The sequence below is a fragment of the Manacus vitellinus genome, unplaced genomic scaffold (assembly GCF_001715985.3).
Source record: "Manacus vitellinus isolate BGI_N305 unplaced genomic scaffold, ASM171598v3 scaffold_15_pilon, whole genome shotgun sequence".
NCBI lineage: Eukaryota > Metazoa > Chordata > Aves > Passeriformes > Pipridae > Manacus > Manacus vitellinus.
Window position 1 is genome coordinate 8,318,792 of NW_021939122.1, and position 26,663 is coordinate 8,345,454.

General features: G+C 35.3%; 1 protein-coding gene across 4 annotated transcripts in view; it reads right to left on the reverse strand.

Moving 5' to 3' along the window:
- Nucleotides 1-26,663, reverse strand: part of PLCE1 (phospholipase C epsilon 1) — a 147,887-nt gene that overhangs the window by 99,858 nt on the left and 21,366 nt on the right. For all 4 annotated transcript variants that reach the window (XM_018069161.3, XM_018069160.3, XM_018069159.3 and 1 more), the window contains exon 2: nucleotides 24,380-25,980. In XM_018069161.3, the coding sequence (XP_017924650.2) occupies nucleotides 24,380-25,567 (1,188 nt within the window). In that variant the 5' untranslated portion in view covers nucleotides 25,568-25,980. The remainder of the gene's footprint in view (nucleotides 1-24,379; nucleotides 25,981-26,663) is intronic.

The window sequence follows — 26,663 nt, forward strand, 5'->3', positions numbered from 1 at the left end:
CTCAGAGTCACATCCAGAACAACTATTCCATTGAGGGTAAAGTTTACATACATTTTTTATAACAGAGGTCTCATCAAACCCCAAATCTACATTAAATATATAAACCTATTATAATACTAGCACAGAAAAGGGCAATCCCGTGGTGAAAAAAAGTAATTTCCATCTGAGACACATAATTCTAAAACCTATTTAAAACTGAATCTTTATATTCCAAAAATTATTTTACCAATTGTACTAATACATTCTTCTACAATGAAATCTGCCTATGAAGATTTATCTATCAAAGACCACATGAAAACAGAAAATGAAGCAATGATGGACGCTTAGCTGCTTATGAAAATTTAAAATGTAAAGCTTGGGCACTAGTTTAGTTTTAGTAAAATGACTGATACAAAAAACACACTTGCTGAGAGTCATGACCTCTCTCTAAATTAATAGATCAGTAAGAACAAGTAAAGATGGCAACAAATACAATTCCAAAAACTATATTAGGATGGTTTTGATAACTGAATATGTCCTTGACAAATGTGTGACTGTAATTCAACATTTTAGTCTAGTCACTCTTTTTTTTTTTTAATCTTCTGACTGGCTAACTATGTATTTACTTTATTCATTTACTTTATTCACACGGCGTTACTCCTCTGGACTTACTAAGACATCAGCGAAAGCCCATATTCACATACATGCTACTTATCAATGTCATTTAATAAACTGTCGTATCTGTACATCCCACAGCTCACCTTTTTTATCACTGTTTACACACTTTAAAACAGTAACTTTATCTTCCTAGGCATTTATTATGCTCCTCGGAAGATAAGTCCCACAGCTTAATGCTGCCAGACATTATCACAGTATATGTGATTTTTAACATTATAAATAATGTATCAACCTTCAGTTCCCCTTTGTTTCATCACTGTGTAGCAGCACAAAGAAACAATAGATATTTTGACCCTTTACTCAAGACCTCAAAGCTTTGTCATAATGTTCCCAAGTTATTTGCTTTTAACATAATAAAGCTACAACACTAAACTACAAAGCTATCAGAGAGAAAAAACTCCTCCTGCTACTTAAGTGAAAATAAGACAAGTTGTCACAGAGATACAGTTTGTGTTCATTAAGTGTAACCATCACAACTTACTCTTACTAATTATCAGAGCTTATGTACAAAAAAACCCAAACGTTATTGTGTTAATTTTAGAAGTAGGTACTTCTTAAGTTAGTAGTTGGCACTTCATTAACCAACCTACAGAATAAATTGCTTGCACTAAGTCAAAAGCACTGTTCATACTTTAAATTCCTGAAACATAGTACTTTACTGGAAGACTAATCCAGTACATTTAAAAATCAGACAATTTCCAAGTTTTTTAGACTATTTAAAAGTACAACATATGTTTAAGAAAAGGAAACAATTATGTCACTATCATCACTATTGTGTAGTGAGCTACCTATAATTTTAGCTTCACACACACATGATGGGAAAATAAGACACAACAGTACTTTTAGCATTTATAAAAACATGCATACTAATCAAATGTCATCCTGATCGCATTTCTAATGAGCATTTTTCTATTGATTACACTAGGTATAGAATTTGCTCTCATTTATATTCTACTGAATATTCAAAAAAACAAATCTTATATATTCCCTTTATGATTTCAATGTACTTTACTAAAAAATAGCAACTGTTATCTATAAATCCTTGCTGTGCATGCAGTATTTCTTCATCAAGGCACAGTAAGAATCAGGTATTCACTGGGGGTGTTTAATGCCGACTTCATTAACTCTATCTAAGTATTTACCAAAACAAGGTAAGAAAAAGAAAAGCCTATACTTATATTACTTAATTTATAGAGTTAGAATCCAATACTAAGCAACCAAGTAGACTTTTATAACTTCAAGTACTAAAATTCTCCAAGTGGCTTTACAATCAATTAAACGCAATAAGCTAGTAAACATTCACATGCAGTATGCCTATTTTAAATAAAAAAGAAAATAAAGACTTTTCATAATTACTAATTGGTTACACCTGCAGGGTATTGCCTGAAAAAGAAACGTTCCAGAAAGAAATATCTTGCTTATTAAATCAAGAATATATTTTTCTCCAGCACTACATTCTTCTTTCTGATGAAGGAAAGTTTTCCTGTTATTCCTCCAGTAAGACAAACTATTTTATACTTTATATTACATGAACCATACCTTTTCCCCTTGTGTTTCACCATATCCATATGATATCAACTTGTAGGAAAAATGACAGAATTGTATAGAAATTGAAACAAGCAGACAAGCAGAAACTGCAAGTTAGCTTCCAGCAATACAAGATGACAGTCTGTTCTCGTCCACAGAGACTGCCTAAGAGCCTGGAGAGAAAAGAAGTGCATTGCCAAATCTTAATCCCGTTGCTGCATTTCACATGGTGCTGCCTCACCTCTGCAGTTCCTACAAGTGTACTTTCCCAACAGTCAGTGGAAATCTGTTCCTTGTAAAAACTCCATAAGCATTTCAGTTTAATCACAGACACACAGATAATAAAATCTGAAACATTTAATATTTAATTTTGCTGACCTACTGGAGCTTGTGTTTACATTACTGCAAATGAAATGATGCAATGCTAAATTTATCTGAAAGCACCATCTTAGCCTCTTATTATTGTATGAATTTATAGCAAAATACTTTACAGTGCCAGCAATTAAGCAATTCCTAAAATGTATTTATAAATACAGAAAATAATGTCACTGGCATAATGTAAACTCACCGTAAGTAAAAGCACAAAAATTCTTCCCACATTAGACTTCTCATCTCTAAGCTACTAATACAATTATATTACTGCAGAAAATATACAGATTAATAGGAAAAAAACTTTGAGACAAATTATATAAACACAAGAGGATTATTTCTAATTACAGTTCTCTTGAATCAATTCCCAAGCTCACTGCTGAGGCTGCCACACTGCTCTGCAGTAATGCTGCAATGTCCTTTCCTATCGACCCACCATATTTCTTCACAAGGGGGCACAATTTAGAAAGGAAAGGCCTGCTTCCCAAGTAATTTCTGCAAACCTAAAAATTCCAAGGGCAACTGTATGCTACATTAAGAGGAACACCAAGTGGATGAAAGATAATTTTTCCCACTTCAGGAACTGAAATAAGTAGTTTTACAAATCTGTTTTCTTGGTGATGAAAGTATATATGAAGAAGCCAGTATGAAAGTACTGCAGTGCACTGGGTACTTTGTGGCTTCACGGTCTTATACTTCTCAAAAAGGGTCCTTAAAGTGGGTCACACTTCAAATAAACATGAATAAATCCATATCTGGTAACCTGGGTAACTTTATCTCAGAAGCAGGCCTTGTTACTATTTAGTTTACCCTCAAATAATGCTTTTCAGTAACTTCATCTGTGGACACTGATTGAAAAGTGACAATAGATGAGAATAACAAGTCATGCAAGGGAAAAAAAAAAGAAGTGTGTGATAATGGTGATGATAACAAAGGTAAAAGTAGGAAAGCCACTGACTAGCAGAAGCTTTGAAGTGACAGTTGTATATCTTCTGAAAACATTTTAAACAACATGACACACCACTTACTGACTTTAAGACAACTTCCTTTACAGTTATGGAAATGCTAACACAGAAGAAAAACTCTGAAAAGATATGCTACAGTTGCATGCTAGAATGCTGGAAAAGTAAGCAACATGCAAAACATCCAGCTATCAGTAAAACCTGATAGCCTCCTCTGTGTTCTCTTACAATAATTAACAGACAGCAACAAGTACAGAAAAAGGGTACATGGCTGAGAGTATTGTTCATGTTCACAGAAAACAGACACAATGATTTCTGAAAGAAACTATAACAAGTGTTTTAATATTATTGTACTTATCAGGACTATCAATATTATATATAACAGGTCATCTAGGCAAGTAATGCAAAAATAGCAGGAAACAGCTCAGGTCTCTAAAAACATTTTACAAAACTTCACAACACCTTGTCATTAAACACCCTAAAGAACATTAGAGCCATTTTAAGTACTGTAGGCTCTGGTATTACAGTACAGATTTCTCACTGTTCCAAAACTGAAGCAAGGACAATTTCATATGCAAGCTTTGGTTGAATAAGATCTTCTGGAATATGTTGTATCTATTTTTCTCCAGAATCCTTCCTTTTACTAAAAGTAATGGAACACCATACAACAACTACACGTGAAGAACTTCTCTTCAGAAAAAATAATTTGGCTAATCGCTGATTTTCTGGTATTGCCTTGATATTATTCCAAGATAAACTTGAAGTTTACTGGCAAGCATCTAAGGGCATTTAGTTAATAAAGTATTAACATTTTCAAGTCTGTGGACATTTTAAAGGACACATTAATGGTTTCTTAGCAACATGGTTTTGAATGAAGGCAACTGATAAGAAATACAAGTTAAAAAAAAAGGTTTAAAACCATTTTAGCTAAGCAGCCCTAAGATCTGTAGCTTTACCTATATCCTGCATGCTGCTGTGGTTTACATTCTTTCATAGCTACTACTCTAAAAATGTTACAAAAGCATTCTTTGAGAATCTAGAACAAAGCACCTGAACAAAAGATATAACTTGAACTGAAAATTCCTAACTCCTGGCATCCATAATAAAATCTTCACTCTAAGTGCCTATGACCACATCATTATCCAAATAGTGTGAACCCTGATACCATCTAGCACAGAAACTGCTTTACTCTTTTAAGCTTCTTTCATGTGCAGCATGTTCCACTATGCAAAGAAATACTTCAAGACAGCCAATCTGTTCTTGGCAGTCCCAACAAAACAACAATCTAACAGATTTATTCAAATACAATTTAAGTGCACTTCTGGCAGATAAACAATGAAATTCTCTTTCCTCTTTGGGGACTTAGGGTTTGTGTAGAAGAACAAAACACTATCTAAATTCTATGTATAGTTTGGTAATGCTCTCTATCAGTTGAATTTAAGATCATCATGTCCCCATGGTCCTGAATATATTCTTTTCTACACAAACAGGCTTGTCAAACTAACTAATTGACAGCACCCTTAAAGTGCCTCCCTACAAACACACACACACACAAAAAAAAAAAAAAAAAGGAAAGACTGAGAGGAGGCAGATGACAAATCTATGTTCATTTAAGTTGTCAGGCCTGAGTCATTTCTAAGATCTCATCAGAAATTCTGGTATCACATGCAGGATATGAGGTAAGTATTGACATGCTTAAATCAGTCAGGAGTCAGGCATCAGTAAGACATCCTTGCTCCCTTGGTCTTAGCACAGGGTCATCAAGAAAACCAAATGCTTTCCTGTCAAATACATTTTTCACGTATTTTTCAGTGCCATACCACATGGACCTAATAGCATGAGAAGATTTACAAGAGATTCCATTTATCTGTGGAATCCAGCAGATGAACAACACTGTTCCCTCCAACCCACATCAACAGCTTTTTTGTTGTTTGTTGTTCTTCCAGTCCAAGGAAGAAAAGCTGTTTTCCCAGTAATGTCAAGGAATTTTAGGTAAATAAACCACTGCAAAATGCCTAAGGGATGAGAGTTTAGAGTTTACTGTGCCAGCACAAGGCATAAATGGTGCAACCCGCTCTTGTAGAAGGTGACATTGTCCGCAGCTGCAGAATTTTCTTGACAAAAAGGTGACGGTGCACTATGATTCAGCTTTGTTTTGCTTCCAAAGAGAACAAACCATCTCTGCAGAAGACTGACTATATGACCTTTTAATTAAGAGTCTGTCAATTCTAAAATAGCTTTAATTTCACAGTGACCTTCTTTGACACTGCGAAGAGCAGAAACTTTGTGCTATGGTACAGAAGCAAACTGTATTTCTTACTAATCCTTAAATACAGATCTCATTAGTTTTCTATTTCTCCATCCAAACAGAACTGGAGAGAGCACATATCTGCAAGGAATTGTATTACAGAATACAGCCTGTGTTAAAAAAAAAATAAATGAAGACAACATCCAACATATCCCCTTTGGTCTACTTGCCAAGTCTGTCTCAAAGTAGAAAAACCCAGATGCAGACAAGTTCTCCCACATACCTTTCATGAAATTTGTCTGTGTAGGTTTGTCTCAAAGGGCTCTAGTTTCTCAGACATTTTGGAACTTGTGTCTGTACCAAGACATGCATTTGCAATACATTAAGTGCTCCAGTGCTTTCACTGAGAAAGTGCGAGCTGCGTTTTGAGCTCCAGTAAGTTATGCTTTTCCTCACAAATATTCTGTATGATTTGATCCAAACCATCCCTGGAAAGCTTCTCCTCGGTGAAAGGAGAAAAACATTCCCATGAAAAATTATTTCCTCCAAGAACACAAATGGGAACTCTCCAGCTCATAAAATTACACCAGTAAAGAAGGAAGGAAGACAAAAATTCAGGAGGCCATTTTAGCAGAATTCAGAAAAACAAACTGAAGTCTAGCTTACACTTTTTGTAGACAACAAAGACCAACTGGAAACTCTGTATTGCCCATCAGTAAAGACCTTAACGTTTTCTTTCCTGTATATTTCCTAATTTCTAAAGCTTATTGAAAAGTTTTACAAGTACTAGATGGGTAATTTTTTTCTCTTATTTTCCAAAATGCCCAGGAGGAGAACAACCTATACCCCAAAATCAGTGCATAATAGCACTACAGTTTTACCAGTACAGCAGACATGGAGAAAATAGGCATGTAAATAACATTTCCAAGATGAAAACTATTCAGAGGAAGAGTCTGAAGGAAAATCTGTAACTTCTAACTTCAGTGTCTTGCTCTTCACTGAACAACTCTCCTTCAACTTCCTTCACAATTACAAGGCTGGACTGAACTTTTGTCTGCTGCCTGACCATTCCAAGGGATTACCCACCTTTTCCAGTGAGTTAAGATGAACTGGTGTATGAACCAGCCACTCTTAGACTGAGATTTTTCAGAGGAGACACAAATCTGTGACAATCCTGCTACCTTAATTATACACCAAATTAACAAAGAGTTAGCACTGCCAAAACTTCATACACGTAACACACGTTATTCTCTTTTTAATTATGAATCCTTCTAAGATATGTAAAAGAAATTATAGTGCCAACTTTCTCCATAAGAGATCTGAAAATAAATCTAATACTAAAAATTTAGAAATAGTATGAGAATTATTTTCTAAAAAAATTTTCTAAAATAATGTTTACAAAGCCCAGCTGTCCCTAAGTTTTTGGCATCAATTTTTTTTGTATCAGATAGATCAGTATTTGTAGTTTGAAGATTCTAATTCTAAATTTCTATGAAAAAGTTATGCAGAAGAAACTACCTATGAACAGCTATGGGTATTAACAAATAACAGAATTTTCCTCCACTCAATCAATGCAAAAAACCCAACATGACTGTAAGAAGACATCCAGGAGAAAGTTTTAGTTTGAGAGTGGTAAACATCATGTAAGAACAGAACACTTTTAACCTACCCAGGAATACTCTTCAGAAGTTCATATAAAGAACCAGTGTTAAAGTCATACTACTCTTACACACTGACTTTCTGTTGATCTAATTTGTATTTTTATGAGCTAAATGGTTTTTAGAAAGCTGCTATTATTTGTGAACTTCAAAACTGGAGCCACTCAGACCATTTCCTTCGGCTGGATCAGAAAATAGAGCTGCATGCTGTGTTTAATAGTTAAGATTTTCATCTGATTCCACCTACTGGTAAGAAAATTGTTTTCTATAGCCATGACAATGGTATAAACAAGCAAAAAAGCTCTGCCCACAATCTTATTCAACTAGTGGAAAGTAAAATGGGCAATTAGGCTTTTACAACAAGTAATCTGATTAAAAAATGCACTAGTATAGACTTTAAGGAAAGATATTCCAATTTCCTTTTAAATTCACAGTCTGTATTGAGGCTTGACTAACTTTAAAGTCTAAACTTGCTTGAAATGCATAGCAGAGAAGATTGGAAAAAAAGTGAATTTCATTTTAAACTGTTCTTTAATACAATCTATTTAGTGTTTGCATTGTTCTTTACATGAAAAAATTTATTTTCATCATTTTGCATAGAGGAACATTTTAATGAGCGCAGATTTTTAAATGTTTTTCAAACATATATGTGAACACAGAGGACATTTTAATCACAACACAAAGTAAATTGAATAAATCTTTTATATTCAGATAATTTGCTCAGAACAAAACTTCTTTTTGTTTATATTCATATAAACATAACTGTCATTAAATAAGACTATCCAAGAGAAAATATCATCTCTGTTCAAGCCATATTAGAACAAAAAGCAAGGGAGGTTGGCTCCATGTTGGGCAAATTCACCTCAGGAAAAGATTATTTTGTCTGGCTTGTAGAAGAAAGTCAGTAAAACACCAAAACCAAACTTTATAGCAGTTTGGGAGGATTCCCAAGCTGGTGAGGGGTTGGATCCTAGAAAACTAAGGCATGTCATATACATCACAGACCTTATTCTCCTAAATAAAATGTGGGTTCTAGGTCAATTACCTACATGACATCACAAACCCTGTGAAAAGACCTAACTCTTCTGCTTGGTCCCACAGGGTGGAAAAAGACCTGCCTCCCTAACTGTGCTCTTAAGAAAATTTCTGTCCAGTTCTACAATTAAAGTGGAAGAGGACTTCACCACAAACTGCCTGAAGTAATCTTTGAATGCCTTTTAAATACCATGAAAACACTCTCCCCAACAAACATTAGGAAAACATATCTACAAATGTGCCCTTCTTTTTTTTTTTTTAATCTCTTAATTGAAAGGCCTGTTTTGGGCCAGAATTCACTTATGTTTCTCCTTTGGCTGACCATAATTCAATCAGTTTTGGGAAAAATATATATTTTTTTCCTAATATAATATGATAAGAGTCATTCAGCATTTCACAGGAAGAAAATAGCGGAAAATGCTTAAAAAACTTATGAGAAAGGATCTTTTTAAAGCAACTTTAAACACCAGTGCTTGTTGAACCTTTTGAAGTGCTGTGGGCTTTCTAAGGGTAAATAATCATATCAAACATTTTATCATTTATTTTAATCATATCAAACAATAAGATACATAGTACAAACCTGAGAATTTACTCCCAGTGTAGCATAAATATGTTTCTGCAAGAATGCAGGACCATGTGAAGAAGCACAAACCTGTGGACATTCTGGCAATGTTCTGCTGAACATGCATTTCCTAGCCAGTGAAAAATTTAAAAGGAGGATGAAACTCTCTTCCTTCGTGTAATATTTGACACAAAAAAGTGCCAAAGCAGCTTAGTTCAGAAAAAGCTCTGTTATACCATGCTGCAAAAACATTTCAACTCTAATTTTTGCAAATAATGTGAATGCTTGTTCTTCTGCATTTTTAAACATTATCTATCTTTGACTGCTGAGAAATAAATTAGTTACAAGAAGAATAACAGAGCCATGAAGCATGCAGTCACATATAATAAGTCTGTTGAGTCTACTGTAAGGAAATTTACTGTCAAGAAGAAACTTTTAAAATATTTCTAAAGTAGTCAGTTGCTTCCAGTAATAAAACAAACCATGAATGCTTCCATGTGCAATTAAATATCCCTCTTGTTTGTGCACCATGACAGAACTAATAAACCTTCAGAACTGGGAATGTGGTGCAGCACAGTGCAGAGACCTGAACTAGCTCTGTGAAATCAGGAGCATGTGGAAGCAATAGTATTACCTGTTTTTTCCATTTTGTTGTATTTCAGCTCTTTCCTTGCCTTTTCTTCAGCTAATGGAAGGAACAATGACATAATGTGGTGATGATAATTCCATTTCACACATGCACGGACTACAATGTATTTGAATAATTTCTTCCTTTTCAGAATATAAGCACAAACTGTCTTTTATTTGATCCAATCTGTAGTAAATCACAGTATGAAAGACATTATGAAGTACTTTTTCAATTATTTTCTAACATGCTAAGAATAAGTTTAGAAAAAAATAGTTCTGTATATTTGGGTTGATCAGTTTAAATTAAAAACAAGGCAGTTGTACTATCAGTCTTCCAGTATATAACAGGATCTTCAATTCCTTCATGTCCACAAAAGAGCAAAGAATAAAAACTATTCACCAATATAACAGAAATTCTCTATCAGAATCTGCTCCACTTGTTATCCCATGCTCTGTCTACTCCGTAAACTGTCCTGAAATGTATATCACGAAGCCATGCAGCCATGTAGCACTGTGGGAAAAGGAAGATGTTTAACACTGGCCACACTCTTTACTATATCTGCCTAATCTAGTTTGTAAGTCACATCTCCACTTGCATCTACTAGCAGTCTAACATTTTTAAAAGCACAGGTTTCTGTACAAAATGGTACTTAATGAAACTGTGCTCCAAAATGCAAGGCACAGACACCTGAATGCTGCCGTATGACAGGAGCCTACGGGCTCTGAGAGGCTGCTCCAGCCTCACCTGCCATGCTGGTGCAGACGTAGAGCAATATCCAACCTATCCAACCTGTTGTAGAGCGATATCCAACGTGTCAAACAGATCATAATGAGGCAGAGGCTTGAGAGATCTCTATCCAAGATAAGATCTTTGATGAATTGGTACAAAATTTTAAATCTCCAGAATTAATATTTGAAGTGAGGAAAAATGGTTACCTTTCCATTTGGGTTTTGGGGTTGTTTAACCAAGCATCCAGTTGTCTAACCAAACACCAAAGCCAAGTTTGGAATTCCATTTTGCCTTGAATTCAGTTTTTGGATTTTTTTCCCTTTGCTTCTGACTAAAGAAATATCTGCCAATGCCAATTAAAAGTGACAATGCAGTAAAGAATAGAAGAGGATGTAAAACTTTAATAGAAGCCTCCTGTTAAATATATCAAGATTACCAATAAAACTGTATGAACAGTGTTATCCACCAGATGGCATGTGCCTCACATTTTACTTCAAATCTAGTCAAACTTCAGTGACAGGCATGAATATCAGTTTCCTCTTTGTTTTTCTTCTAATGTACAAATTTTAGTAATAATTTAGAATTTATACAGTTCCAACATATGAAAATATATGTGCTGCAACCATGGTATGGAAAAATTAGTTTATTTTCACACTTAAAATACATATAGCCATCTATGAGCTGTTTTGAAACCTTAGCCTTTGCTCTCCTAGCAAGGAGATGCTAGTATAGTTCTACCAGGAAAGTTATACCTGTAAAACTATCCTTGCAAAGATCTGAGTCAGCATAAATATAGCAGAATGATTTTCTTTAATTAAGTTTTATTGTCAAAAGTACTCTAGCAAGACAATAATTTTATCATTATGGGTACCGTACCACATATTCACAGTTACTTAGGATTCTGAAGTTTGTTTGTGCACGTATGTGTGTATACAAAACAGGTCTAAGTGGAAATCAGTGATGACAGTTATGCAGAAGCCCTGTCAAACCCTTCCAGAGAGTGTTTCAGTGGACCTTTAGCCCAAATTTTCAAATTGGACTCCCAAAATCAAACCTATAAATCCCTAAGACTTATAAATGTTGCTGGTCTGATTATGAGAAACACAAGACATTCAGCATCTTGGAAATCATGATAGCCTTATCCAAGTTATGAGTTTTTGGTGTCTAATTTAAATACCTGCATTTAAAAATTTTGGCTGCAACTTTTTTGAATAGTACTAAAGCATGAATTCTACCTTCAGAAAAGTATAATGAGAAGTAACATATAAACAAAGCTTTCTCAGATCATCTCCCTCCTGTTTTGGGGGATCAGCTCTGACAAAGAGTAATTCAATTCTTCATGCTTTGACAGATGTCAGTCAGATCAATTGTATCTGTCCATGGTATTCCACTAAGTCAAAGGTACCATACTGAACCATATGGCAACAGCTGCCTGGACAGTAGCAACTTGCCTCAATTAGCAAATAGCCAGCCTCTGAACCAGGGATGTGCAAAGCCTCATGGTCCTAGAGCCAGTTGATACAAGCAAATCTCATCATCAAATTTGACTTGGGCAGAACATACAAAATATAATTTATTGTACATCCTTCGTTCTGACCGAAATCTTGTGTTAATAAATGCAGAGGATCAACAGCTGGACCAATATGTTAACAGACATATTAATAAGGACATCCTCTAACTACAGAAGATCAGATGAAAGAGACAAACCTGCAACTGAGAGGAACCTGCGCTGCACATCATTGGGCAGAGGAGAGGGAGGCAATGAAAAAGGGTGGTATGGACATGGCTGGAGCAGAGGCTTAAGTTAGGCTACAGAATGATGATGCAATGCTTATGGGGTTTTTCATTTTGATTTCTTTTAAAAATTACTGTTCATTTTTCTTCTGTTCTCCAAAAATGAAAACAATTTAAGTCTAGGTTGTCTTCATGGGGGCCAACACAGTATTTGTCAGCAGAACACGAAACAGATAATCTCGCCTCAGTCAAAAACTACAGAATTTGATCCAGCCAAGTGGTGGATTCAGTCATGGATTTCCAAGCTGTGGTGCATATACTATTACTGATACACAAATGTCACCTAAGCAACCAAAAACTTTTCTTGTATGTGCATGTTAAATACTGCTGCTACCGTGATAATGGTAATGAGCAAGAAAAATCTGGGACCTCTGCTCCTCCTCTGAGGAAAAAGGTGAAAGTCTAAGTCTCTGGAAAGCACAGAGACTCAAGGTATCAGCAGCAATCTTGAATTTTCTGATATGCCTCATCTTAGTCTTGTTAGGAACTTCATTACTCTAAGCTTTTTTAAAGTTTCATTTTATTTCATTATTTAATCTCATTTGTTGACCAGGTAAGAATTTGAAATGGATTTTTAATCAAACTTGAGATTCAGTAACTTTGCTTGCAAGTCTGAAAAAAAAAAAAAGGCAGCATGTTATTTTCATCAGATACTTTCCAAAGCAGAAAATATTGCTGAGGAAAAAAACAACTATAAAATATCATCTAAATAAAACCCCAAGAAGCTAGTAAAACTGCCCAACTACTCAGCCTTGCCACACATGCTTGACCTTGTCACACCAAGCCTTGCCAGAGAGTCTCAGTTCACAATGATTTAGAAATCAAATGATGACTCATAATCTCTCTCCAAATTCTATTAATTTTGTTTATATTTCTACTTGAAAGTGCAACCTTTGTATATAACCATCATGACAGCACTAACACTGGTTTACATATGTCTTAGTTCCACAGAAAAACAGCAAAACTGTTAGTTCTGGTTAGGTTTGGAAATCAGATTTTGTTGGTTTTTCCTCTCTATATTTTTCAAGTCCCAAAACTCAAAGGACTCTTTGTCAACTATCTCTTATTTTCCTTCCAAGTTTTTCATAGAACACTGACTCCTTTTCATTAGTTCTTTCAGTTAACTACCTTTCATATCTCATTAGCAAATTCTGCCCACTAGTGTTAAATCAATTTCCACGTCTTTTACTTAACAAAAAAGGGTTTTTTCAGTTTTTGTTCTCTCAGATCCACTGAGTCACAACCACATGGGTACGTCCTGTGAATCTGCTTTCATCTTGGCTGTTGTTTTCCTTGTGGTTTGCAGACTGGAGAAATTTAAATTCAGCAAGGATCAGAGGAATCTGGTCATTAATGCCTAATATAAATACTAATTAGCAAATACTTCCTTTTTTATCCTGATGAGTGCAGTAGAAAAAAAACTAACAAATGTACTACCCTCCATGATAGTTTGATGAAATGGACATTAAAGTTCAGCCAAAAATACCAGCTCTTTTGGAAAGCCAACCGCAGCCTAAAAGTGTAATAGTACAATAATTTGCATATCAATTACCCAATGTAAAGTTTGAAGGCTGTTTACTAATCTTCACAGGAAAAAAAAAGATCCGCAAAAAGAACATGGAAAGAAAAAGGACCAAAAAAAATTAAAACTGAAATATAATAGCTATAAATGGTACAGATGCCACACATGAATTTATATGAGCTCAACAGTGCTGGACTTAAAGCAATAGAAGCAGGAATGCTGATTAAGACCATACAATTGAAACTTCAGCCTTAACTATTAGACTCAGCTGAAGAGTAGATTATGAATACTATGAAAAAATAGTATCTAGTAGTAGAGGGCTAATAGGAAATATATTTGGAAGTTTTTCTCCATATAAAAGATTGAAGGATAAAGGAGACTCCCTAAAGACCACTAGCCTAGGGAATAGTAAGCAAGCTCAGGGTACGTTCAAGAATGGCATTAGGGGACAAGAACAAACAGCTCCTTGGTAGGCCTAAAGTAAAAAGAGCAAAACCAGTTAGGAGGAGTTAAAAATAATTAGCGTTTTCAAGGGAGAGAGGAGAATGCTTCCCCCTTCCCATCACTGATTTTAATGAGAATCCTTGCGGAGACTTCCAAGGTCAGGAAGACTAGAAATAGAGAGCAGATCTTGGAGTCATCCATAAAAAGGGACCTGGGGAGAAGGAGCCTAGAAAAGCCATAGGGAAATGAAGTGAGTGCAAGAGGCAGGAGTGAGTCTTTTCAAATGGCAACAGCTGGATCATATCCTGAGGTAAATGCTGTTAAGGCTGGCATTTGTAGAAGATTGCAGAGCCCTTAAAAATGGTATGGGATAAGGCCTATTAAAAAAAAATAAAAAAAAATAAAGGTGAGGGATACAGCACTTTGTCCATGGGAATAAATGCATGCTCTGAGGTTCTGGAGCCAGGACCTTCACTGTAGACAAAGCCCCAGCTCTTCCTCTGCTACTCACGGGTAAGAAACTCAGTGACCTAACAGGTAAGGAATATTTAAAGCCCTCAATCCAGGGGGAACCACTGGCCACAGGAGCTGGCATGCTATCAACTATCTTTGTGTGCTTTTCTGTCATGCCAGAGGGTGCAGACTAAATAAAATCTGACCACTTAGGTCACAGAGAGGACTAAAGCAGAGCAATGCAGGTGAGGCTGGATGCCACAGAACAGCTTGCAACAAAAATAAGAAGGGGCAACAAGAGATCCTTCCACAATCCTACACAGCAATGACCTCAAATCTGAAGACAGGGGGCATTACTTTCATTACTATCTATATAAACACCCTTTGGGTTAGGAACTAACTCATTTAAAGGTTTTGAAGAAAGATATCTGAAACCAGGACAAAACATAGCTGCTGTCTGTGTGGATATGGAGTAAGTTCACTGTGAATAAAAAAGAAATGAAGTGTAAGCACAAGCCAGTCCTAACAGACAGGTAATATACCAACTCTTCCCTGTCTTGCCTGACACACCTGTCCTGCTTTATTCTGAAAGAATACATATACAAACTCAGTTCTAAAATTTCAAAATAGTTTGTATGATTACAAAAATTAACATATCCTCTAACCAAAGCAGTCCAAAAACTGGGGGGTGGGGGGGAGCAGAGCAGGACAAATATGATGTCATGGTCAAGTCTTTATACAGATCCTGTATCAAATAAATCAAAATATTCTCACATGAATACAAAAACTTGGAACTGCTTGAAAAATTCCATCACACACACCCAAATTCCCCACACAAAGCTTCACCCTGATGTTTCCGATGCTGGATTAATTTTTCTATATCAAGTGAGCTCCCTGTGTAGCAAAAGCTTCATAATATATGAAACATCTAGGTACAGCAACCAATACTTCATCTTTTGAATTTCAGCATAACTTTACCTGTAATGGTATCTAACTTATCTGGTTTACTCTTTCACCATTTTATAAAGGTAATTTTAATTCTGAAACAAACCATTGATGCATTTATCTCCTCAGCAGCTGAACCACTGGGTGGGAAAACAGGAAACAGCTGGTCAAAGCTGAAGTGTGATGACAAATGTATTCAAAACTAAAAAAAATATGACTCAAAACTGATCATCATTTACAACAGCTGAATTTGCAGTTTTTACAAACTAAGGGCAAAGACACACTGTGCAAGCTAAATTACATATGCAATGATTCACAAATGCCTGCTAAAGATGAAAGAACTTTATTGCTCAAAAGAAGTATTCAAATTGTTATAAAAGCCTATCCACAATCTGTTGGTTAGAAGAAAACAAAAAATAAAGAAACAAACTCCCCTCTATTTCTGGACTACCAGAGAATAAGAAAAATAATACACTGCTCTTTTAAATATGATCTATGTTATACTTCATGCTTGTTGATAACCTCTACCTATCTCTTCTACAGCCTCCACCCTGTTGAGTGACTTGGTGTGAATAGACCAAAGCCTCTTTATGCTGATGGCAAATCGCTACATCTCAATGAAATGTTCACATAGCAAAAGGTTTTGCACTCCTGTAGTTCTCCCTGACTGTATTTTAAGTAAGGCAAGTTTCAAAAGGACACACAGGTAAGCCAGAATACAAGCTAATTTCCTAAAAGGAAAATATTCTGAATGCTCATGAAACAATATTTTTTCCCTTTAAAATATATAAATTTACGTACACAGGCCACCGTGTGCAGTCCCAAGATTGTAAACAACAGACACGAAGTCCAATGTTACGGTTCCCATGGCAAGGGTAATGTGCTTTTATAAAGCAAAAAATCTTACAAACAGGGTCAGAATTATAATGGCCTCAAGCATGCTGCAGGATGCTCTAAGTTTGCAAAGTTACTCAAGATAAATTCCTAATTTAAAATGGAGAATACTGAGGACAATTTTCTCTCTGGAGTCTTTTCTTGATCAGATTCACAATCACATTTAGAACAACTCTCCATGGTTTAGACACATTCTTATGTTTTTGCTGAAAGATGAACTATTCAGAATTATCATTCAAGCCTTGTATTCAGCCTAGAAGTATTTCAGTGTTGATTGGCTGATATACATTTTTCTTAAACACTTGTTTTTTCTTTGCTCTTATGCACATAACTCTAAAATTCCCTAATAATAACATTTATAACTGTTGGTAAGTTTGATGGGTTTTTTTTTTCCCCACTGGAAATTTAGGATATGTCTCTTCTGCAGACTACAGTGCAGCACACAACTACTAAGCATGCTGAGATAAAAGAAAATCTAGCCACAGCATATGGAGAGTGTTTGGGAGAAGTTTATCTTCTCCAAACTCTGAATGAGCTCACTAACAACTAACTGCCTCTATGTCTAGAGAACAGATGAGATCATCCCTTGTGTGTAAAACAGCTAGGATACAGCTAGGATTCAGAAGTAGGGCTTCCAAGCAGTGTGGTAACATGAACAGTAAATAACAGCACATGCAGCTGAAAGGTACTGAGGGAAGTTTTATTTATTAATGATCCCACCCAAGTTATATTACAATGCATTATGCATATTTAGTATAAATATTTTTAGTTTAAAACTGTAGTTTTAAAACCGCTTAATATAAATTCGGCATATGTCTGTCTCTTAAAATGTCTGACGTAAAATTATGGTTCCCATAAAGCCAATAGCTCCATTCTGCACATGCTTCTTTTTCTCCCTCCAAGTAACATTATCCCAATAGGAGATTTTAAACAGATTACACTATGACCAGGATTTCACCCATTCTCTAATACTTGAAGGGAATTCCTAAACACTTTAAGAACTAATGTAACATGATGTAACATGAAACCAGAGCAGCCAATAATACATCCTTTGTTTTGTCCACAATTTACTAACAAAGGTCTGTATCTGTTGTGATTGCTTGAAAACAATTTTTACAGTGTTAGGAGAAGAGCATAAAAAATAACCAGTACATAAGAACCACTTTTAATCACCTTAAAAGAAGTTCCCATTATTTTGCTGTGGATTCAAAGTCCAAATGGTAGCAACACTCAACAGGCATTACAGTTACTGGAAAAGCTAAGGGAAAAAACCCCAACCTATTTTCACAAGAGTCAATTAAAGTATTCAGAGTCCTGCAACAAGTGCATGTACTGATTGCCAGATAAAATTGAATTTTTTATTACTGTTGCTTGTTTCCATGCTATGACAGCACACTTCTTTGTAGGTCTCCATCTTTGAGCATTTGCTATATTAAGGAAATTTTAAGTTTTTATGTATTTTAAGTGTTATAATTTCAGAGATGAAAAGACTCTTTCGAACTTCAAACAAATGGGAAGACAGGAATATTATCTGTAAGTGAGAACGACCACAGGTCAATCCAACATTTTTTTCTCTCTCATTCTCATGTGGGGGATTGATGAATGCATCTCAAAAGTGAGTCTTCAATCTCAGTTCAAAAACTTTTGTATCTGGTTACAGAGCTTCATTTAAAAAAGTTCAATTTATTTTTACAGCACTTACTGAAGGGAAAACATAATTTCATGCCTATTTGGCTTCTCTGATTTTTTTTCCAAATTGTTAATTTTGCTCATGAACTGTTTACTTTAAACGAAATATATAATTTTCTAGTAAAATCATTAGAAAAATAAAAACAAAAAAAAAAAGAAAGAAAATCGTTACAAATGCCAGAGTTAAATGTTTGTGTTTCCAGCACTGCCCCACTTCCGACATTCCTGATGAGAGCTGTATGCTGTCACACTGCCCTGAGTCACGCTGGTTCCAACTGCTGCACTGATGTCATTAGCTTTGGTTGGTGTGGGAGCACCCTAAGAGCTCCCCTGCCACTTGATACTCCAGCTCAGATGTACTTGGACAGTACCTAATGGCTGTGTTATGTTCAATTGTTATTCCTTTTTTTAAGCTGCCACCAGTCTGTATTTTCAAGAAAATTTCATGACCAGAAGACACATAGCCATACTGTATCAAACGACTTTTCACAAACAGAGAAACCAAATAGCCTCATATCTCACGGAGGATGCCTTAGATATTGTGGCAAGTATAATTTTACAGTAGAGATTTTTCCTCTAGGTCCTTGAAATTTCATACCAGTAAGATATCTGCCTACCAATTAGTGTCCAGCCAAGCTTATTCCATTTTAGAAAACTTTCTTTTTAAAAGATCCTGAAAGATCATAGAAAAGCAAGATAAATTGAAATGTACATGAAATCTCACAAATCCAGATTTTAGTTATTCACTCACCTACAAAGTGATCTTTATATGGCACAGTTTTTACTCACTTATACCAGAGTAAACAACCCAACTTTTCAACAGGTCATATAGGTAATGGAGATAACTTAGTTTCAACTGAGAAAGAATTTAGAAAAGTGTCCAACTCTAACACTCTAAAATGAACTCTTTAATGTGCTGCAGGGAGATTTTCTAAACCAGACCTTCATGCTTCCTTACAGTTAATGAACAGTCACTAGAAGGAAAGTCAGAAAATGTGGAAAAACTGAAGGCATAATATATTGCTCTTGCCAAGACTCCCACACTATTGGCTCTAAATACCTAAGTGTGCTCACAGCTAAAACTTATTGTTCATAATTTGGCCCAATATTGTTAAAGGTATAAGGCAAGTACAAAATAATACAAAGTATTAGGAGATTTACTCAAATTATATCATGCAGTATGGTAGTAAAACTGATTTCTTCTACAGACAAAAGGCAAATCTTCTATTTTTAAAGCTAGCCTTAAAAACTGGAGTAACTCAACCCAAAGCAAATATAAGTATAGAGCTTCATTTAAAAAAAGTTCAATTTATTTTTACAGCACTTACTGAAGGGAAAACATAATTTCATGCCTATTTGGCTTCTCTCTTGCTTCCCTGATTTTTTTTCCAAATAGTCAATCTTGTTCATGAACTATTTACTCTAAACAAAGAAACAACAAACACAGGGTCCAGGTAGAATAAAAACCAGCTTGTCCATACCTATCAACTACTTTAACATAAGAACATAAACCTTTATGTCTAAAAAACACAGTAACACTAGTAATTGGCAAAATACTCATGCACAGTCAGATAAAAAAAACTGTTAGAGTGGAGGAACATGCCAACCACTTGCAAATTATTTGCTTTATGTCATTTTTTTCCTTTCAACATACTGGACTAGAAATTTTATTTCAGAATGGAAAACCAAAAAATCTCAAACCCCAAATCTGCCTGTAATCTACAATACAGAATCACAAACTAGCCTTTTTTTTTTTTGTTAAATAAAAGTACAAGTACAGCATAAACTTTAGCATAAAGAGCAGTGTTACATTTTAGGTAAACATGCAAAACTCTAAGGGAAGAGAGGAAAACTCTATTTAAAGGATTCCATCTTTTAAAATATGTAGTGAGAAGGAAAAACTGTGGGAAAAGCACATAATCCTAACAAAAAGATGGTATGACAACACACCCAGACCTGAAATTCCTACAGAAACAATTAAAAAGAACCAAGAAGTGAAAGCCAGTAACAATTTAATTTTTTAGGCTGCTTGTGGGTTGTGAATCTCACAGTTTGGCAGAATAACTTCACTAAAAAGACTCCTATGGCCAGGTGATTTCATGTGGACACTCCACAAGCTTTGTGTCTACTAAATCAGATCAGTCATCTGAGTGAAACACAGCATATAAACAAGGACTCTTATGCTACTTATTATTATTAGCAAAGAGAGTTGGATTCTTTCAAGCTTTTGTTTCATTTCCTAAGGATCAACATAGGCCTCTTCATTATATAAATTATGCTTTGAATACACTGAAAAAGTGTATCTTCCAAGATATTACTAGATAAAAAGAAGGCTATGCTATTCATTCTAACAAAAGATTGAAAATTAAGGTTACAATTAACTCAACACCTAAGAAAAACAACCAAAAAATGTTCTTCTGGACATACAGCTTTACTAACCCTTCCTTTGCTCAAAAACATGTTAGCATTTGACGTAACGTGTTCCTTGAAACAGTCTAAGCAGACATTATTTCCATGATGGACAGTGAAATAGTCAATCTATCTATACTTTCAGAAATGCCAGAAAAGCATGCAGCAAAGATACACTGACTTGAGTTGCTCATACAACTCTAGCAGGGAGGGGGATGGCAGGGGGAGGAAACTGAGCTCTCTGTACGTTCAGAATTAAAATTAGTGCTTTTATTAATTAAAAAATATCTATTTTAATTCTGAATTTATTCAGAATTAATAATCAATTTTAAACAGAAAAGAATACTCAAATACTATCTATTAAACAGAAAACAACTTGTGCCTGGCTCTATTTATTTAAAAATATTATCCAAGATGACTATTTTAGATATCACTAATAAAATGGAATAGTAAAAATTGTTTACCTGCAAATCTTTTTTCTCCCCTTAACTTCTTGTTAATAGATACCACCAACATACTATACCTCAACATTAGAGAAATAAAGAACTCCTAATACAGGACTCCTTACACTAGCCATGCATAACCAAAAATCCTTGCATTACATTGATTTTACACAGGAATCATAAAAACACCATGGACATCAAATGGAAAAAACCCAAACAACCTGATGCTAACAAATGTTGAAGTACTATACCAAATCACTAAATTAACTATGAAACACTCCTACAAGAAAACTCTATAATACAATCACTAGTCTGGAAACAGATGTGGGGCATTTAATGCTTTTTTAATTGTTGCCTTATTAGTATTTGGCATTTCAGTAGTGCCTTAGCAACTATGAAGAGTGGCAGATATATTCAAGTGCTAACTTCTATCTGAGCAGAACGAAGCAAGCCAGCAGAGTTCTTGCTTCCTAAAGCTCAAACTATGGGCACCAGGAATGTAATGACACAGCAAAGATAGTACTGACGCCTACAAAATAAGCTTAACTAAAGAATTCAGCTATTACACACTGCAACTATGTTGTTGCAGCTGCCATCTGGACATCTCAAAGTCACTTACCTGGCTTGAGACAATGACCCTGCGATAAGTCTAGTGAGCTGCCCAAATTTAATCTCTTAGTCAACAGTGGACCTGGTTCCTTTTGTCATATTACATTACCACTATGGCATCAGGAAAAGAAGAGGTGTACCTCAACACTGTGAACCTCAGGTCTCACAGATTCCTGAAACTCTGACTTTGGCAATTAGTCAGATTGCTAACATGATGCAGCTGAGCCCAACCCAAGTAATGGCCCAAGCAAAGCCAACACCAAAGCTCGCCCTCTGGTTAGCTGTTTGTATGGCAGATTCACTGCACCTGCCACTTCTTTAACATGTATTAATGTGAGAAGCTTGCACTGTTCCAACACAGACAAACAAATGTCTCATGAGCAGCCATATTACACACACCCATCTGATAAGTGCTGCACTGTATATAGCTACAAAAACCATGTGCAACATAGGAAAAAAAGTTCAACATAAACATCTTCTCTCTTCATACAACACATCCAGAGCAGAGCAGAGGAATCTAAATCTCATATAGAATATCTACAAACTAATAATATGCTACATGGAAAAAGTTATAACTTCATGTATTTTCTATATAGTGCAAAGCCTCACTCCCATCTCCCTATGTAGGGGAAGAAAAAAGAAAAAATCATTCAGCAAGACAACAGTTCAGTGCCTTTCCTTTATTAGCATTAGAATTTTTATGTAAGGGATATGCACAAATGAGACCCACATTTTCCTACTTAAAACATAAAGGTCTCTATTGTTCCATGTTACACCAGTACTGCTATGAAAACTTAATTTCTCCAACTTTTTTTTTCCTCTTGAAGAACAGAACTACTGTTCACTTAGCTGTTCCAAACAGAATGCATGCTCAAAGGGTGAGATAAGGGGAAAGGAAGAACAAATTACCACATTCATTTACTACTTTTTCCTTCTTCCTTTGATTATTAGCATGAAAGCTTCCTACCAATGTTCATAATTCATTAAATTATTTTAACCCAGTGCATATGTTCAACAGGTCCATATATTTGTCACATCCTCTAAGTTAATTTCTATGTTTGTGTAAATCCATCTATAATGCTCATAATATAAGCCACAAACACATAGAAATATTATTACAGAACCAATATTTGGCACTAAAATAACAGAAAAACTGTTGAGAGAGTACTTGATGTATGTTATACATAAAGAGATTAAATACAGAGGTTGATAAGGAAAAAAATAGTTTTACTGTCCATCTGGAAGAAGAAAGAAAAGTAGTTTTAAGCTTTTTCTGACCACGTGAAAACATTCTGTGTGTTGTAATTATGCAGAGTGCTTTACAGTGCCTGTTTATCTTTGCTCATTTGTAGACAGACCTTTTCCTATTTAAATAATTATTCAGTGAGTACTTATCACATTTATTTCCGAGTTTGCATATATATGCATTATAAAAAAATGTTCAAATTAAAGCCCTCACACCCTAAAATGCTGTTATGTTCAGTATTATACAGTAGCGCTGGAGAGTGGGGAAACAAGCACACATGATAGAAGCTAAAAAAAACTCATATCATATTGGAAATGTCCAATGAAGAAACCTAAACACATCCTTCAGCAACCTCAGCTACAAAACATTTTCCCTTCTGTCCCCCTCAAAAACTTATAATGATACAAGCGTCCCAAGCATACACCATGTTCTGTAAGGCACACAGAATCATGTTCATCCCTTCGTGGGAGCACGACCATGCACTGTGCAGTACATCTGCTCTACCAGCAAGTCTGGATCTCCACTGACTAGTATAGCCAGCTTCACAGGAATGAACAGTGCCACAAAGTCTTGCAGCCTGGTACAAAAACATGTCATAAACATGCTTATAGAACTCTCCAATCAACTGTTTAAGTGAAAAAATACTAGTTTCTAGAAGGACATGAGGATATTAGAGGAGGGAACAACTGTCACGGAGTTCCTGAACAACCAAGTCCCCTCCTCCCTTATCACTGACAAAATTTCATATAATCCATTTGATTAGTTTTACAGTAGGATTCAGTGATCTTAGAACTTTTCCAATCTAAATGATTCTATGAATCTATACAAGTAAGTTTTCCTCCATTTCAGTTCTAATGAAAGTTGCTGAAGAGTTTGAGCACTAACTGCTAGAAATTTCTTCCAACAGAAGGGATTTACATTTATTCAGGACCAGTTCATAAGCACAGCTTATCTGACCACACTCTCCTTTATCTTGATTCTTTTCCCCTCCCTAGAGCTTATTCATTTTAACACGTAGATGGTGTAGATCTATAATACATATTAATACATCTATTTTATAGATATGCAAAAATATAAATGTATATCATATACCTTTTCAATTTAAAATATGAATATAAAAAAATGCATATACATTCTAACCTGTATATAGGTGTTATATTCTTATATACAAGTAATATTTAGCAAGATTTAAATTTATACATACATCTATATATAAATATGTACCTATACACATTTTATATAGATATATATGTATGTACATATATACATATACAGTTTATACACATATAAAATTATTCTTTTTATCCCATATCATTTTAAACCTAAAGAATTTTGAAAGATGACAATACATTTTTCTAAAAAACAGTGTTCAGCATAAGGTTGCTCAATGTGGTTAAGTGGAATATCCTGTTCAGTGTTACTAAGTATTTACTAGTTGAAGGTGCTTTTTTAATGGACAGGTCATCAGGTTATGAAAACTTAAAAAAACCAAAGAAACAAAAACAAACAAAAACCCCAAACAAAACAAACAAAAAAAACCATTATGAAAAGCTTACCTCATACCATAAAGACTTTTCAAGGCAGGAATTAAACTTCCATTTTATTAAGGACTGAATTATAGTTAGCTGTTCTGTTGTAATCCTAGAAAGCTTCAAGCCACCATTGTTTCTCCTTTGCTCAACATAATTCCAAGCAACAGTTCCTATGTGCCCTGAAGGTGAAGTCCTAACAATTGCTCTCGTTCCAGTATAAACTGATTTTTTAACCTCCTTATCATTTTTACAGAAACGTCTTATTAATAGAGTAGAACGTTCCTTTTTGTTTCGAAAAAAATCCTCTTCCAACTCATCTTCACAGTTATCATTGCAGTCTTCGAAATGGCTCAGAAAGGGCTTTGAGGGCATTCTTCCAGTAAAGTTATTTCCATAGAAGTTGTGACCTGAGCATGCCACTTTAACCTTTCGTGGTGCTCTTTCCAGACATAAATACTTATCCCTTAAAGCATCTTCATACAACTGCTGTCCATTTGCATTCCCAGAATTATTTGTCAACCCCATTATGCTGCAAGTGCAGCCTGAGGAACTAGAGGTGTTACCATCACCAACGTTCACAGGCTGCAAGCAGTCATCCAAAATGAAGCTGTTGTGTAAACTGCACAAAGCCTTTGATATATTCCTTTCACCAGCACAATGTAAGTGAAAAAAGGCCACTTCGTCAGGATCACCGCTGTCATTCTCATTTACTGCTGTCTGGCTTCTTAATGAAGGTCCGTTCATTTTCAACTGAATTTCAGCAAGCATAGCTCTTTCTAGTGAAACAGGAATTCCAGTTTCCAGGCATGCCTCTCCCCCTGCTAAAGGATCACAAGACTGATACAACTGGCTGCAGGGGATATTGCTCTTGTAGTTTTTCTGTACAATGTTACAGTTAATGTTAAGAAATTCCACTGGATCAGGGATGGAGCTACTCCTATCCCAGAAGTTTTCCTTACTCTTGTCATTAGTCAGTTGTTCTTTCGCCAGAGAGAATATTTTGGGCACTGAGCCCTGAAGACTTTCTTCTTCCAGTCTGTGTAAGTATGACAGAGTATGTGTGGTTTGCCTTCCTGAACTGGCAGTATGTCTTTTTATAACACTGGTGTCCAAAGCATTTTCAGTATTTTCATCTCCAGCTGACTGTGCAGGTATCACTTTACCCCGTACCACAGAGAGGAGAACAGACGCTCTCATCTCCTCAGAGGTCATCTTGACACAGTCTTTAGTTACCAGATGTATGCTGGGGATGGTGGGCGGGGGACACTGTCCACCAATCCTCACACCATGATTTCAGTGTAATAAAAGATTCAGTGCTAAATAAGCAGGGAACACATAGTCAAATATATATTGACTGCTTGTTCTTTTTGAACTGGCTTTTACAAAAAAGTAATTCTTTTGACTGTTGGGTTACTAGGATTTCCCAACCTTACATTAGTGGCATGAAACACCAACATTTTTAGACCAATTTCTTATTGTGATATAGCCATTCAGCTGGTCTCTTTCCACAGTTAATTCTTCTGTTATATGTAGCACACATTCTGTTGCCTCAGATTGAAGATGACCAAACATCTGCTCCATGTCAAAGACGCATCTCCCCATAGGGCATCCAAAAAGTTCGTTTTCTGTAATGAAAGAAATATATATATATATTTTATATTGAAATATATACAAAGAAATTTCTTTTGCGTAAAAAGGATGACCACACAAAGTAAGTTAATTATACTGAAACCAAGAGAATTCCAAAATACACATTTAAATCCATCTTAAAATCTCACTTAACAATTTTGGAAAATTATAGTCACATTTTACACACTTTAATAGCTGTTCTCATTTCACTGTGGAAAGCCACATGACTGCAGAGAACTAATTTTACTGAAGCTGTAACACTGAAATTGAACATACAAGATAAATACAAAGGGAAAAAAGAAGATGTCTTTTCAATATTTTTTCATAGCTAAGTTAAAATAATTTTTAAACCTACACTATCTTCTTAAATTATTATTTCCCTATTCAGAACTACAACTACAATTGTTTTGGTGTTACGTGGTTTTTGCTTTCATTACATTTTCTGTTGATACCACAAAATCATGAAGACACAGTATTTTTGCCTCAAGTTTACAACTGAAAAAGCATGAAGACAGATTAGGGTAAAAGACTGAAATATCAGAAATAATCTTTTTGACTCCCCCCAGTTGTATGCTTTAAGCTAAAATATCAACCTGCCCTTCTACACTGCCATTAATTCTCAGCTTCTTTCCTGCAAACAGCATGGTAGAAGTAAAACTTGGAATCAGAATATATGAGG